The 16,397-nt window shown below is 38.3% G+C and overlaps 1 protein-coding gene across 3 annotated transcripts in view; it reads right to left on the bottom strand.

The window, feature by feature from the left end:
• Positions 1–16,397, bottom strand: part of CFAP54 (cilia and flagella associated protein 54) — a 306,329-nt gene that overhangs the window by 70,878 nt on the left and 219,054 nt on the right. For all 3 annotated transcript variants that reach the window (XM_081595348.1, XM_081595350.1, XM_081595349.1), the window contains 5 exons: positions 11,380–11,535; positions 9,993–10,098; positions 6,870–6,963; positions 734–832; positions 88–229 (listed from right to left, as the gene is read on the bottom strand). In XM_081595348.1, the coding sequence (XP_081451474.1) occupies positions 88–229; positions 734–832; positions 6,870–6,963; positions 9,993–10,098; positions 11,380–11,535 (597 nt within the window). The remainder of the gene's footprint in view (positions 1–87; positions 230–733; positions 833–6,869; positions 6,964–9,992; positions 10,099–11,379; positions 11,536–16,397) is intronic.

Raw genomic sequence — 16,397 nt, 5'->3', positions numbered from 1 at the left:
GTTAAAACCCAACAAATCTGTAGAATTAAATCTTTGAAACTTGATTAAACATTATATGTATATAAAATGTCCAACATCCAAACATACCAAGCAAATAATCTGTGTATGAAGACAAAAGATCCATGGAAGCAAATTCTGGGATATTTGACAATGCCCCAGGGCTAACTTTATCAGTTCTAGCATTCGTCTTTCCAATAAGTAGATTAATTTCCAGCACAGCCTCACTGACCTAAAATTAATGCATAATTAGAATTCATAAATGCAAACTTTTTGATTCATAGATATCCATTAGGTGAAGAATGTGAAAAAGCGAATTCATAATATTTGGTATACATTGGAGGAAAAATAAAGACAATCTGAAAAACAATATGTGATCCCCTGCATGTACTATGTATCAAAGTCAAACAAATCATGACTGTTGACAATTTAATCAATAAATAAGTCACTCTGAATAGGCTCCCTCACCTAGCTGTGACAGATATTTCCCCAAATATGTGCACATGTGTATCTGCCAATACTTTCATTAAAGAAAAGTTGAAGCAAACAAAACCAAGTCTGGCTAATAGAGATTAAAAACACTACACATATAAAGAGCACTTCTAATCGCCCCAAAGAAATATCGTTGGCACAAATCTCAAAGAATGTGACATTTTTCTTTCTCTCGAATAAATAGATTGTGTTGCCTTAACAGATGTGACAGTAAAGAGAAGAATTAAATAAAAATCACACCAACCTGTGCAGCAGCTCTTATTGCAATCCAGGCAAATAAACTGTACATTTCATGTTTATTTACTATTGGTTCTTTAATAGAACTATGCCTTCTGGGAAGAGCCTACAAAATATAGCAAATATTTTATGATAAAGACAGATAAAGATATCATAAAGTTTCATGATATATTTTCTAATTTTCTGAAGATGAGATTTTAGTGTAACACTATGTAGCCATTAAGAATAATAATGTACATGCATCTATCAACATGAAAAGATATCCTAATCATATTAGCAAAAGAAAAGTGTAGGTTACAAAATAGCATGTAAAGTATGATCCCATTTTTTAAAAGATAGGTACATATATATTTCTCTGTATACACAAACAGAGAAAATTATCAACAGTGGTCATCCCAAGTTTTATGGGTAATTTAATTATATTTAACTTTTTTGTGTGATTTTCTAGGTGAGCTTACATTATTTGAATATCAATAAAATAAACATAAATGGCATTTTAAGTGTTATTTACCATTTTAATAGAGGATCTATAAATTGAATATAAATTGTGGTAAAGATGTAGAAACAGGAATACTACTTACAGATTTTTGATAGGTATTTGCCATCAGCTTTCTAACTATAGAACTGTTAAAAGGATGACTGTAATCATGAAGTTCTACAGAATAGCAAAAAGTGACAAAGAACGGAGATACATGCAATGTGAGAGTGTGTGTGTGTGTGGCATGTAGAAGTAAACAGAAACCCTGCCAGCAACATGGTAGCTGTCTGTTTTACATTTTTAAAGTAATAATAGTCAAATTTAAAGATTCAACTAATCTGGAAAAACTATTCGATTAGATGGCTTATTCTAATTTGTTGATGTTCATATTTTGCCTGGTTTTTTAGATCTTCAACAATAAAATAAGCACTAACAAAAATACCTTTTTTACTTCTGGCAATAAGACTCCCAAAGAAAAGGGAAAGCAATGAGTAAAGCTGATGCCAGAGCAGGAAATACAATGCACAAATGTGACTAGAACAAGTGTTAAGCTTGGAGACAGGTGATACCTGGAGAGATCAGTCCATGGGGAATCTAAAATCTAAGCGATGTAGCCCTGTTCCAAATATGAAGATGGTCCTCACTAGCTGTAATAATACTGCTTAGGCTCTGGGGTAGCCACTGCCAGCTTACTGACTGTGACCTTGGGCAATTTACCAATTTAATTCTGGACACAGGGCTAATAGGCATTGACTACAGAGTAACATTAAGTAATTATATTGTAAGAACAATTAGTGACACAGACATTCAAAAAAGAAAGCTCATTTTGAGTTGAGATGAAGGCTTTATTGAGGTCAAACTTGAACTCAGAATGGAAACAGGAAAAAAAAAATATGATGGGCATTTTTTTAGATGGGAGGTGTTCAACACTGCATATGAGATACTAGCCTATACAAACAGGTAAGAAAAATTAAAAAATGCATCTAGAATAGGAAATGAAGTTAAATTTTTGCAGGGAACATGATCTTATATGTAGAAAATCCCAACACACACACACACACACACACACACCCCCCTCTAGAATTAACAAATGTGTTTAGCAAGGTCACAGGATACAAAACTCAATATTCATAATCAATTGTATCAGCAATGAACAATCTGAAATGAAATTAAGAAAATACCCATTCATGATAGAAATAATCTTAACAAAAATGTATAAAATGTGCATACTAAAAAGTAAAAAAATATTATCAAGAAAAATTAATATCTAAATAAATGAAGAGAGTTCATATATATAAATTGAGAATTCAAAATTGTTAACATGCCAAATGTCCACAAATTACCTGTAGATTCAACATAATCTGTACCAAAATTCTGCATTTTGGCAAAAACTGACAAGCAGATTCTAATATGAAGAAGAAAATGCAAAAGATTCAAAGTGAAGATAATTTTGAAAAGAACATAATTGGAGGACAAATACTTCCCAATTTCAAAAAACTTACTACAAGCCATACAGTAATCAAGACAGTGGATACTCACATAAAGGTAGATTTATAGGTCAATGGAATAGATTGGAAGTCTAGGAATATTTTTAGACTTTTGATCAATAAATTTTTTGACAAAGGAGCCAAGGCAATTCAATAAAGAAAAGATAGTCTTTACAACAAGTAATGCTCAGACAAATGAATATCTATGTGCAAAAATATGAATTTAGAGCCTTACCTCACACTTTACACAAAACTTAATTCAAAATGTACCATGATGGACTTAAGCATTAAAGCTAAAATTTTTTAGAAGAAAACACAGGAGAAACTCTTCAATATCTGGGGTTAGGTAAGGTGCTATTAAAACCACAATATATATTTAAAAAATGATAAACTGTACCTCATTAAAAGTAAAGACTCTTGTTTCTAAAGATACCATTAATTGCATGAAAAGACAAGCCATCAACTGGAAAAAATCTATAAATTATATATCTGATAAGGGACATATATCTAGAATACATACGTTTTAAAAGTCTTATAACTCAATGATAAAAAAGATAACTCAATTTAGTGTATGGGCAAAAGATTTGAATAGATATTGTCCTAAAGAAGATATACAAATGGCCACTAGGGAATATGCAAATCAAAATCCTAATGAAATACTGCTTAATACCCACTAGGATGGCTACAATCACAAAGACAAATAATAACAACTGTTTGCAAGAATGTGGAGAAACTGAAACCCTCATACACTGTGGGTAGGAATACACAATGGTACAGCACTTAGGAAAGCAATATAACAGATCAGCAGGCTAAACAGAGAGTTGAAGTATGACCCAGAAATTCCATTCTTAGGTATACACCCAAAGGAATTGAAAACACATTCACATAAAAAATCTGTATATGGAATTGAGAGAGTAGCACTGAAACATACACGTTACCATATGTAAAACAGACAGCTAAAAGGAAGTTGCTGTATAACACAAGGAGCTCAACGTGGTACCCTGTGACAACCTAGATGGGTGGGAGAGGGTAGGGGTTGGGAGGAGGTTCAAGAGGAAGGGGATATATGTAAACTTATGGCTGATTCACGTTGTTGTATGGCAGAAGCCAACACAATATTGTAAAGCAACTATCCTCCAATTAAAAATAAAGTTAAAAAAATTTTAACCTATATATGAATATTCAAAGCAGCATCATTCATAATAGCCAAAAGTGGCAACAGTTCATATATCCAGCTCCAGCTGAATGAATCAAGAAAAGGTAATAAAACTAAAGGAATACTACTTAGCAGTAAAAGGAACAAATATTGTTACGTGTTACAACATGGGTGAACCTCAAGAACATAATGCCAGGTGAAAGAAGCAAGCATGAAAGATTACATACTGTATGATCCCATTTAAGTGATCTATCCAGAAAAGACAAATCTACAGAGACAGAAAACAGACTAATGGTTACCTAGAGGTAACCATTAGCAAGACTAGGACTAGAGGTAGAAATGGGAATGATAGCAAATGGGCACTTGGGATCTTTTGGAGATGAGGGAAATGTTCTAAAACTGGATGGTGATGATAGTTACACAACATGGAAAATTATTAAACATCTATGCATTGCACTCTTAAAATAGGTTAATTTCACAGATATAATTTATGCTTCAATAAATCTATTTTCTAAACATGTGTTTGATAATGTCTCTCTTTGGACTATTTTTTCTCTCAATTCCTTGGAAAACTTCTACTTACCCTCCAAAACTCATCTCATCTGTAAAGCTTTCTCTAACATTCCCCCAAAGCAGAATTAGCTACTTTGCTCCACTTCCCTACTTGACCTATCTTATTATAGTCCTCAGTACATCACAATACAAATTTTTCTTTCCTTTGCTCCTCTGTGCTTCTTAGGGGAAGAGAATAACATGCTTGGCATACATTAAGCACTCAATAAGTGCTTGTTTGATGAATGAATACATGAATGAAAGTTCAAGAAATAGTTCAACTAACACATAACTATTGATACCTACTATGTACAAAATACTTCAGAAAGATACAATGTTGGAGTCTAGTCAAAGTTACACAGTGATAAAGGATAGACCCCTCACCTCTTTTTGGGTTTTCTTTTGAGTATTTATTATGCGCCAAGTGTTTTATTTTACTTAATTTTCCTAGCTACTCTAAGGGGTAAGTTATCATCACCTTCATTTCACAGATGAGGAAACTTGGGTTAGAAAGGCTCCGGTCCCACTGGTATTAATAGTGTGTCATGAAGCTAGGATTCCAACCCAAACCAGGGTGACAGTCACTATACTCCAAACTCCCCATATAAGTGAAACAATAATGCTTTCTTTTCAGGATTTATATACCAATTTTCTTTACTAGGACATATTTTAAATGTTGTCTTTCAATGGCCTGAATATGCCTAGATGAATTTTTGTTGTTTTTGACTGTTTTCTGTGTGTCTAATAATTGTATGTCTTGCTAAAATATTTATGCTATGTCAAGATATACAGAAAATAATGCTCATATTGTGTTTGTTGTTGCTGTTCAGTCACTGGAGTTATACTATTCTTTCACTCAAATCTTATTTGTTTAAGCTCCTAATTATAAACAGTTCCCTAGAGAAGCCAAAAGGTGATATTTTTTATCCTAGCATCTTATTAATTTACATTGCAAATTTCCATGGAAACAAAGATTTCTGTTTTCTCTTATTGGATGTAAAGATGTGTATCATATCACAAAAGTAAGTTTTCTATGTAATCATTTTGATGAAAATAAAAATAGCTGTTACCCACCTAAGGCAGCAACCATTTAAGTTGTTCCAACTGACTGAAAGCCTATTTGCCTACAGGATTTAAATCATGTTTATGTTGTCGCAAAGATTAGAGATTTGACATCAAAATTTTCTCTAGAGGTTTTTGGTGGGTCAGAGGATTATTTAATGAGAATGAAATATATAAAGCCTACTGAAATTTAAAGAATAAAAAATTAGATAGTACTTTTTGAAAAATAAAAGCCAAGTTTTCATAAAAAAAGAAAACAAAGTTCCTGGGTTCATCCATCTCCAGTCCACCCAACTTCCTGCCTAGAAAATCTCCCTGTCTGGGGTGCTCAGAGCTGGTGCACTGGGATGACCCTGGGGGATGGGGTGGGGAGGAAAGGGGGAGGGGAGTTCTGGATGGGGAACATATGTGCACCCGCAGCTGATGCATGTCGATGTATGGCAAAACTCACTACAATATTGTAATTAGCCTCCAATTAAAATAAATAAATAATTTTTTTTAAAAAAGAAAGAAAGACAATCTCCCTGTCTGAATCCTGGGTACTACAGGTACCCAGGTGTGGCCTACAGACCAGCAGCATTGGCATTTCCAGGAGCTCCTGAGAAAGGCTGAATCTCTGACCTCAACAGGATCACAGGATCCCTGGAGACGTTTCTGCCCCTTATTTGGAAGTGCTGCTTGATGGAGTGCGTGCCTCTGCCACCCTGCAAGGTTCCCTCCCAAATGATCAAATCTCACTTTTCACCTCTTTCCACTGCAGTCATTCACAATCCCACCAACTCAAGTTATTTCTTAATCCTAAACTTCACCACCTAAAACACCCCCAACCTTTCCTTCCTTTCTCTTCCTCCCTCACTCCCTCCCACCTTTCCTCCTTTACAGGTTTATTACCTGTCTCCCTCCACTGAAGAGTAAGTGCATGGGGACAAGCACTGAGATTGTCCTGGACTCTGCTTTATCACCTTCCAGAATACAGTCTGGGTCATAGGACATGCTCAATAGATATGTGATAAATGAATGAATGACTTTTCTGATCAAAAGATGATCTGTTTGCCAGCCACATCAGTAATGAAAACCATACCTGTCTATCAGTTTAAGCAATATGTCATTTCCTGCAAACACCTGATCAATCCTAATGACTGAGCATATTTACATGCACCTACGTTTCATGGATAACATTTTAACAGGCAAAAATCTCCAAATGAAATCCATTTCAAGAATCTTACATAAAAATTTCCAAAGAGGTACCTAAATATGAGTATGAGCTTAAAATAATGAATCAATTCCTCTAAGTCACAAAGAAAAATGTCTCTTTATATCCATAGCACAGAGGTAGCAAAATAAGCAAGCTCAAAGGCAATATACTTTACATTTAACACTTTACATTTCTAATAAAATCATGTATTACCTTAAGCGTCAATGGTGACACTGAAAGTCTGCTCTTTGACTTCCTCATGTGTAAAAACAATAAGGCTATTTCAAGGTAGGAGTCTCTTATCAACCTAAAACAATACAACATTGTACTTATTACATAGCCTCACTACTCATAAGCATCATTTTGTATCATGTGACAACAATTTCTGAGCAAATGAAGGTAAAAACAGGCAAAACTAGCATCTGTTCTAAACTGACCCTCTCTTCATAGCACCTGTGGCTTAAAGACCTGTGGCGTCTTCCTCCCTACTGAAATCAGAAGCTTTTAAACACAGCTGCGTGTTCTTCCTTGTCCTGTGCTGTCAACACTCCTGCCATGACTGCAAGGAAGTCCAGCATCAAGACCGTTCTGGAATATTCCGGCACACAAGGCACTAGAGAAATGACAGTCAAGCCTGGAGAGACCTGCCTGGAAAACCAGGTCTCTGTCTCTACCCTCCTACACTGATTCGATTCTAAAGAGACACACAGAGTTATAGTGAAAGCCATGACTTGCTGTGGGTAAGGGCTGTGTGTTCACTATCAAACCTGTCAGTTCAGTTCAGTCAGTCAGTTCAGTCGCTCAGTCGTGTCCGACTCTCTGCGACCCCATGAATTGCAGCACGCCAGGCCTCTCTGTCCATCACCAACTCCCAGAGTCTACCCAAACCCATGATCATTGAGTCGGTGATGCCATCCAACCATCTCATCCTCTGTCGTCCCCTTCTCCTCCTGCCCCCAATCCTACCCAGCATTAGGGTCTTTTCTAATCAGTCAACCCTTCGCATGAGGTGGCCAAAGTACTGGAGCTTCAGCTTCAACATCAGTCCTTCCAATGAACACCCAGGATTGATCTCTTTTAGGATGGATTGATTGGATCTCCTTGCAGTCCAAGAGACTCTCAAGAGTCTTCTCCAACACCACAGTTCAAAAGCATCAATTCTGCGGTGCTCAGCTTTCTTCACCGTCCAACTCTCACATCCATACATGACCACTGGAAAAACCATAGCCTTGACTAGACGGACTTTTGTTGGCAAAGTAATGTCTCTGCTTTTAAACATGCTATCTAGGTTGGCCATAACCTTCCTTCCAAGGAGTAAGCATCTTTTAATTTCATGGCTGCAGTCACCATCAGCAGTGATTCTGGAGCCCAAAAAAGTAAAGTCTGACACTGTTTCCACTGTTTCCCCATCTATTTCCCATGGAGTGATGGGACCAGATGCCATGATCTTAGTTTTCTGAATGTTGAGCTTTAAGCCAACTTTTTCACTCTCCTCCTTCACCTTCATCAAGAGGCTCTTTAGTTCTTCTTCACTTTCTGCCATAAGGGTGGTGTCATCTGCATATCTGAGGTTATTGATATTTCTCCCAGCAATCTTGATTCCAGCTTGTGTTTCTTCCAGCCCAGCGTTTCTCATGATGTACTCTGCATCTAAGTTAAATAAGCAGGGTGACAATATACAGCCTTGACGTACTCCTTGTCCTATTTGGAACCAGTCTGTTGTTCCATGTCCAGTTCTAACTGTTGCTTCCTGACCTGCATACAGGTTTCTCAAGAGACAGGTCAGATGGTCTGGTATTCCCATCTCTTTCAGAATTTTCCACAGTTTATTGTGATCCACACAGTCAAAGGCTTTGGCATAGTCAATAAAGCAGAAATAGATGTTTTTCTGGAACTCTCTTGCTTTTTCGATGATCCAGCGGATATTGGCAATTTGATCTCTGGTTCCTCTGCCTTTTCTAAAACCAGCTTGAACATCTGGAAGTTCACGGTTCACGTATTGCTGAAGCCTGGCTTGGAGAATTTTGAGCATTACTTTACTAGCATGTGAGATGAGTGCAATTGTGTGGTAGTTTGAGCATTCTTTGGCATTGCCTTTCTTTGGGATTGGAACGAAAACTGACCTTTTCCAGTCCTGTGGCCACTGCTGAGTTGTCCAAATTTGCTGGCATATTGAGTGCAGCACTTTCACAGCATCACCTTTGAGGATTTGAAATAGCTCAACTGGAATTCCATCACCTCCACTAGCTTTGTTCGTAGTGATGCTTTCTAAGGCCCACTTAACTTCACATTCCAGGATGTCTGGCTCTAGGTGAGTGATCACACCATCGTGATTATCTGGGTCATGAAGATCTTTTTTGTACAGTTCTTCTGTGTATTCTTGCCACCTCTTCTTAATATCTTCTGCTTCTGTTAGGTCCATACCATTTCTGTCCTTTATCGAGCCTATCTTTGCATGAAATGTTCCTTTGGTATCTCTAATTTTCTTGAAGAGGTCTCTAGTCTTTCCCAATCTGTTGTTTTCCTCTATTTGTTTGCACTGATAGCTGAGGAAGGCTTTCTTATCTCTCCTTGCTATTCTTTGGAACTCTGCATTCAGATGAGAACATCTTTCCTTTTCTCCTTTGCTTTTCGCTTCTCTTCTCTTCCCAGCTATCTGTAAGGCCTCCTCAGACAGCCATTTTGCTTTTTTGCATTTCTTTTCCATGGGGATTTTCTTGTTCCCTGTCTCCTGTACAATGTCACGAACCTCTGTCCATAGTTCATCAGGCACTCTGTCTATCAGGTCTAGTCCCTTAAATCTATTTGTCACTTCCACTGTATACTCATAAGGGATCTGATCTAGGTCATACCTGAATGGTCTAGTGGTTTTCCCTACTTTCTTCAACCTGTCAGACAGGGTCATTTAAATAGTGCAATAAGTCAACTATACAGAATTGAGTTTGCCAGCCTTGGCACTGATGAACCAGCGTGACACAAATCCCTTCTCGAGACAATTTCACATCTGGTGGAAATTCCTGTATCCTGGGACTGACAGGAGATCAAGCTGAGTGTAGCCCAGAAGTGATTTACAGTCCAGTATGTCACAGTATTTACAGTCCATATTCTAGCAGGCTAACTGCTGTCATCAACTGTCACTGAGAATGAAGCCTTGGGGCAGAGCCAAAAGCAACAAGCTTGAAAAGGAAGTCAGTGAACCAGTTGGACAACGGACACCCCAAACTAGCCCTGTCACGAGAAGAGAGTATTCCAGTCATTTCAACATATATCCAGAACATGGAGCTCAAACCCAAACACACATTGTGATAATGGAAAGGTTTCTTTTTTTTTTTTTACCCTGAATTTTGATCATGTCTCAAGCTTAGCTGTATAGCTTCAAATAGACTCTCAAGTTGCAAAGTTGGAGGTTTCTCTTCCATCAATATTTGACATTCTATTTTGCCTGAAAGAGAAAAAGGATATACAAAGATGGTTTTTCTTTTTTCCATCATTTAGGACTTCAGAACAAACATTTCATGCTGGAAATTTGGAAAACTGGATGTGCTCTCCTTGTTTGTCCATCTCTTGTTTCCTGCTGGAAGGTATGCCAATGGGGAAAGAGCTGCTGCTTCCTTCCCTGGGCACCTCGAGGTTCCGCTGCCTCCTTTCACCATTCAGACACAAGGGTTATCATCCTGTTTTCCTTCCATTTCCTTACTTTGTGCTCTCACTTCCTCCTGCAGTGCATTCCTTTAATCTACATCCATTTTCTTCTTTCCTCAATCATTGCAGGCATCACAAGAAACACCTTTGCTAGAAACAAATCCTAGAAAATCAGCAAACACTGGAAAACCAACATGGATGATGCAAATGCTCTCGTGTGCACACAGCTCCCTCTCCCTCATGGTGAGCTGCAGCCTTCAAATGCCAGGCACTGGAAAGCTACTTCTATAGCCAGAAGGGCTGGAAAGGGAAATCTCATAATCACTATGAAAAGGATTGACAGTTTCCATGCAGCACATGGACAGAGCATAGAGCCACTTCATGTGAAGTTCACATCTGGGCATTTAGTAGCTCTTGACTTATAGATGGTTATTTGCCCAGACTGCCCTCATCTGCCAACCAGCATTGATCATGCCTACCTTGTAGCGCTATTGTAGGAACCGGCAATATGAGATGTAAAACACTGGTTACAGTGCTTTGTACCTGATGTTCAATAAATGATACCAATTGTCATCATCACTCTTCTCAGGGCTAAAATGCCCACAACAAAGTTATATGAATGCATTATGCAAATGTGTATTGTAAGTTATAAGTATAGATATGCTATAGCTATTTAAATGGATAGGTATCTTTTACAGAAACTAGCTATTTTAGCTAAGTAATGAAATTATGCATAAAAATATCTTTAAAGCATTCTTTAAGTAACATTTTTCATAGCTAAATGGCTGATAATGAGATTTTTGTGTCGAACGTGAAACTTTGCATAAGGAAAGTCAGTTGTAATTTTTAAAAGAAATGAAAATGGGAGTCTTTTTTCCCTTTCTAGATGTAAACTTAATATAAACATGTTCACTTTATCCAAAACTGAGTTTGGCAGAGACATCAAGGTGTTTGTCAACACCACGCCCTTTGTAAAATCAATATTTTATATAATAGTGACCAGATTTTTAAGAAGCCTTTTGTTAATAGGAAAAAAGTTTCATCAAACTTTATCATAGATGTGACCCCAAATACATCTTACCTTTCTGAAAAAAGATTTCAGCTTCCACCTCATGTTCTTCTGTTCCTGATGTCCTAGCGAGCTTCAAAGCTATTTCAAAAAGATGAAGGGCAGGTAACCACTTTGAAGAATCCTTCTTTTTACTGGTATAATATACTTGCTTGGCCACTGTATGTCCTAAAAGAAAGATGCTGGATGAAGAGGGAGAAATATACATAGTGTTCATAACAAGGGCTTCGCAGGTGGTGCTAGAGTAAAGAACCTGCCTGCAATGCAGGAGACGCCAGTTTGATCGCTGGGTTAGGAAGATCCCCTGGAGGAACTCATGGCAACCCGCTCCAGTATTCTTGCCTGGAGAAACCCATGAACAGAGAAGCCTGGCAGGTTACACTCCAGGTGGTTGCAAAGAGTCGGACATGAATGAAGCGACAGCACACACACACAACCGTTCATACCCAACCTCCAGGTTAACAGACTCCTCTCAAGTAGGTGCAATTAAGAAGTCTGGGTGTGTAGGGGGAGGAAGGTCCCCAGTAGCCTAGTGGTTAAGATTCTAGGCTTTCACTGCTGTGCCCTGGGTTCAATACCTGGTCAGGAAATGAGCTCCCACAAGCCCTTAGCAAAGTCAAAAAAACAGAATAGAACTCTAGGGGTCTTTAGTTTTTAGCATTGAAGAAATACTTTAAGGAAATTCAGTACCCAAATATTTCAATGAACTATAAACAATAGCTTTTTGAAACTTGGTCTTTGATAAATTTCAACATTTTTCTCATTTTTAACATGAAGGATAATCTCTTGAGTCTTTTTCAGTTCTAAAAGTTCATAATGCTCTACATAACTTCTGGGTACCAGAGATAAGGTTGTTAGTAGTGAAACACCTGGAAGTTTTATAAAGTTTTATGTTGTCCCCAATAAAATTTGCATATATTAATAGGCAGTAATTTCTATTCAGTTCTATAGTGGTTCCTCACATTGCATATTTTCTCATTACAACTTGTTGGCAAACCCATTATGGACAAAGACCTCACGCCATACTTCTGGTATGGTCCCATCATTTCTTAACATAATTAAGGATTATTGTATTATTGAAGGGAATTAGATTTAATTTCTAATCACCCCAAAGACAGACAGACATTTATTCCACAAAAAATTTTCTGAATTCTTAGGCACTGGATAAGAAAGAGAAAAGTGGAAAATAAGAACTAAGGTTCCTACAATGCCAGGTACCATTGCAAGTACTTAAGCATTATCTCATGTAATCCTTCCAACTCTGAGTGTATATCATTATTATGCTCATGTTACAGAGGAAAAAGCAGTGGCACAGTGAAGTTTGAGTCAACTGCCCAAAATCACATGATCTGAACCTAGGCAGTCCAGCTCCAGGGCCCATACCCTAAACTATGACTCTGTAGCAAACTCCTTAAGAGAGAGTCCATGGAGCTTAATGTCTAACAGGCAATGTGAATGGCCAGACAGGCAATCAAAATACTGTGTGGTTGACTGTGTAGGCAGTGGAAGCCCAGAATACTGTGGTAGCAGGTTATAGGAGCCCTGGGCCAGACTTGAGAAAGGTCAGGGATGTCTGCCTACTGAGCACGGCCATCAAGGCAGGTAACTGATGATCACCTTTGATATGATTAAAGAAGAAAAATGTTGAGATAAAAGTAAAAGGCAACTGGGCGGAAAAGCTGTATTAATAGAATAGCTTAACAGGCATAGTAGGGGGAATATGAACAGAAAGATAGTGTAAAATTGCAGAATGATACAGCTCTGGATTCCAGCTGAAATGATGGGTACAAGCCAGTCATTGGTGTTACCGTGTCACCAGAGGCTTTGAACAGGTCCCTACATGCCACTGAGCACTGAGGCAGCAGAACTGGAAACTATCTGAGGTCTCTTTGAGTTCTGAAAATTTGAAATCCAAGATGCCAGGCCCTACAAAGTGTTTTCAAAAAACCTAGGTGTTTGTTTTTTTTTTTGTAAATGTGTAGTTCAGGAATGAGCTATTTGAGTAGAAGCATGGTGGGAAAAGGGTCTTTCTCCCTCCCTCTCTCTCTTATCCAAGGAGAAGTTACACAGCCCTTCCTCTGGACAAGGCACTTTTCTGAGAAATGGAGATGAAGAAACTGAAGGCTTGCTTCCCGGGGCTTCCTAAGAGAGTAAGGAGGCCAGGCATGGAACCATGAGAATAGCTGACACCCGTGAAGTTCTGAGAACAAACCAGGTGCCCTTCTAAACGTGTTACACATTCCACTCACTTCATCCCGTGAGATTGGTACTTTTCCTACCCACATCCTATGAGAAAGGAAACTGAAAACAGAGAGAAGTGAAATGACTTCCTGGAGGGAATTGGACCAGAATTCTTTCTCCAGAGTCCATGCTCTTAAACCCCAATAATCACCAACCACGATTAGATGGCAGGCAAGAAGGATATGCTAATACCGTTTGTCCTACACCACCTCACATCTCAATACATCTCCCGTTATTACAGGTCTTGCTTATTGTTTCAAAGTATACTACAACTGTTTATTCACATAAAACAAAAATACCAAGTCTCTTCATGTCATTGAGGCACTTATATACATGTACAATGCGTACTATGGTACTATAAATAAGTACTGACATATAATAATGGTACTTGTTTTCTATGTTTCTGTTAAAATTAGAAAAAGAATTGTTACAGAAATTGACTTTTCTTTCTCTCTCCCTAACTAGATGACAGATCTTTTGAAGGCGGAGATGATGGCTCCGTTATATTCCCACTCCCCAGCATTATTTCTGAACCTTTTTTCAATCCTATTATACAATCAGTAATCTACTTCTTCAACTAATAAGGAAGCTCTAGGTTCAGTCATTAATGGGAAAAATAATCCTTAATAATCATGATACTTCTATTTTTGTTTTAGAAAAATAATCTCAAAACGTCTTTCTCTGTAAGAGGTTTTCACAAAGAAAAAAATAACCTAAGTGCCTCTGTTCTTGCAATGCAATCTATACTATCACTGTAAAGGAAAACTGTAGAGAAACAGCAAATCAGAGGATTCTTATGCTTCATAATATTGAAGCGCTCCTTTTTGCAATAAACATCAACTCTGTGAAAAAGATGTTGTGAAGCTGACGTTGTTTTGACAGAAGAGCTGCTTTTGGTTTTTGTTCTTTAAGTTGGTATTTAATATAACATAACAGAAAGCAAGCTGTTCTGCTTCAAGTGAGTCTAAAAAACAGCAGCAGTATTGCCACTGAGTGGTGACACATCTTCAAGATTAGTAAGGCAGGAGAGCAGAGAATACATTTAACACAATCTGCACAATTTAACACAATCTGCACTTTAAGTTCTTGTAGAAATCAAATATATTGATAATATAAATTGTGGGCTGAAAACATACGAAAATAGCTCTCATGGGATCAGTGAACAGGATAGGAATTCTACAGGTCAGCTAGGCTAGCTTAATTTCATAAATAAGGAAACATTAATAATAGGGGTGAGTAGATTTCCCTACAGCAATGAAATTCATATATGATGATGATAATCATAAAATAATAATAATCATGATGAGGAGGAGAAGAAGGGGAATAAAGGGAAAAGATTCTGGGCAGTTTGAACACACTTCTGTTACCCTCCCTCCCCAACTCTAGTCCAAACACCAGCCTCTCTTGAGCTGAGCAGCTGCTGGAATGGGAGGTACGTGGGGCCCGGTAGGCGAGGGGTGATGTTTCAAAATGTTGGTTTGGTTGTTATTCAAGTATGACAAAGTCAGTGGGTCAGGAGATGATTGCCACTGAAAAGACTGGGTTTTTTTGCTCAAAGTTCTCAAGAGAAGGGGGGCACACATGCCATGCAGGGCACCACAAAGAAGCATGCAGCTCAGTCAGGAGGTAGAGTGTTACAGGAAAGAACAAAATCTTACTCCTGTTGGATCTGTTTCTTTGATTTTAACCTTTACTTCCTTTTGCTTTTGTTTATTAAAAGGATAGTGTCTATACATAATGGCCTGCCTCAGGGAATACCACCCCTCTGTCTGAAAGTTAAGCCAAAGTGCCTTTGTTCAGGGAGACACCCTGGTCCTGTCCACCTGTGGATGGCTACAGAAAGGAAGAAATTAACACACATACTCTGTGAGACTGGCCATTCCAGGAGATATTTGCAAGATTAATGGCCTTTTTACTTTAATTCCTCACCCTCCCCTGCTCTGTGTTCTATAAAAGATACTGGCATCCAGACCCCGATAAGATGGCTATTTTGAGACATTAGTCTGCCATCTTCTTGGTCAGATGGCTTTCTGACTAAAGTCGTATTCCTTGCCTCAACACCTCGTCTCTGATATATTGGCCTGTTGTGTGGCAAGAAGAGCGAGCTTGGATGGGGTAACAGAAGGGGCAAGGAGAAAATGTGGGCAAGTCTTTATTGTGTTTTTTGTGGAAAGGAGTGGGTGGGGAGTGTAAGCAGACCAAGGTTAAGGATTGGCTAGTTTGTATAATTTCAGCGGTCTCTGCTAGTAGTGTATATTTGTCTCTGGGGTGATTAGGGCTGGGAAATACTGGCCCCAAGGGTAAGAATCCAGCAAGCTCAGTAAAGGTTCGGGTGTGGGCTCTGGAAAAGCTGGTTTGCATATAAAAGTCACCATCACAGGAAAGTGGTTACTAATCTCTAAGAATTGGCTAACCCTGAGAGGGGAAGTCCTTCCCTGGTCAGCAAGACTCTGGATGTCAAAGCATCAGGAATACATTTTTAAAAAATAATTTTATTTATTTATTTATTTTTGGCTGTGTTTTGTCTTTGTTGCTGCACTGGCTTTTCTCTATTTGTGGTAAGTGGGGGCTACCCTCTAGCCCCTTGCACTGCAGGGGCTTCTCATTGTGGTAACTTCTCTTGTTGGAAAGCATGGGCTCTAGGGCAGGTGGGATTCAGTAGTTGCAGCTCCAGGCTCTAGAACACAGGCTCAATAGTTGTGGTGCATGGGTTTAGTTGCTTGATGGCTTGTGGGGTCTTTCCAGATCAGGGATTGAACCCGTGTCTCCTGCATTGGCAGGTGAATTCT

This window comes from Giraffa tippelskirchi, chromosome 4 (assembly GCF_054371585.1).
Source record: "Giraffa tippelskirchi isolate mGirTip1 chromosome 4, T2T-mGirTip1v1.2.pri, whole genome shotgun sequence".
Lineage (NCBI taxonomy): Eukaryota > Metazoa > Chordata > Mammalia > Artiodactyla > Giraffidae > Giraffa > Giraffa tippelskirchi.
The sequence above is the reverse complement of the archived record's forward strand: the minus strand, read 5'-3'. Positions and strand labels throughout refer to the sequence as shown.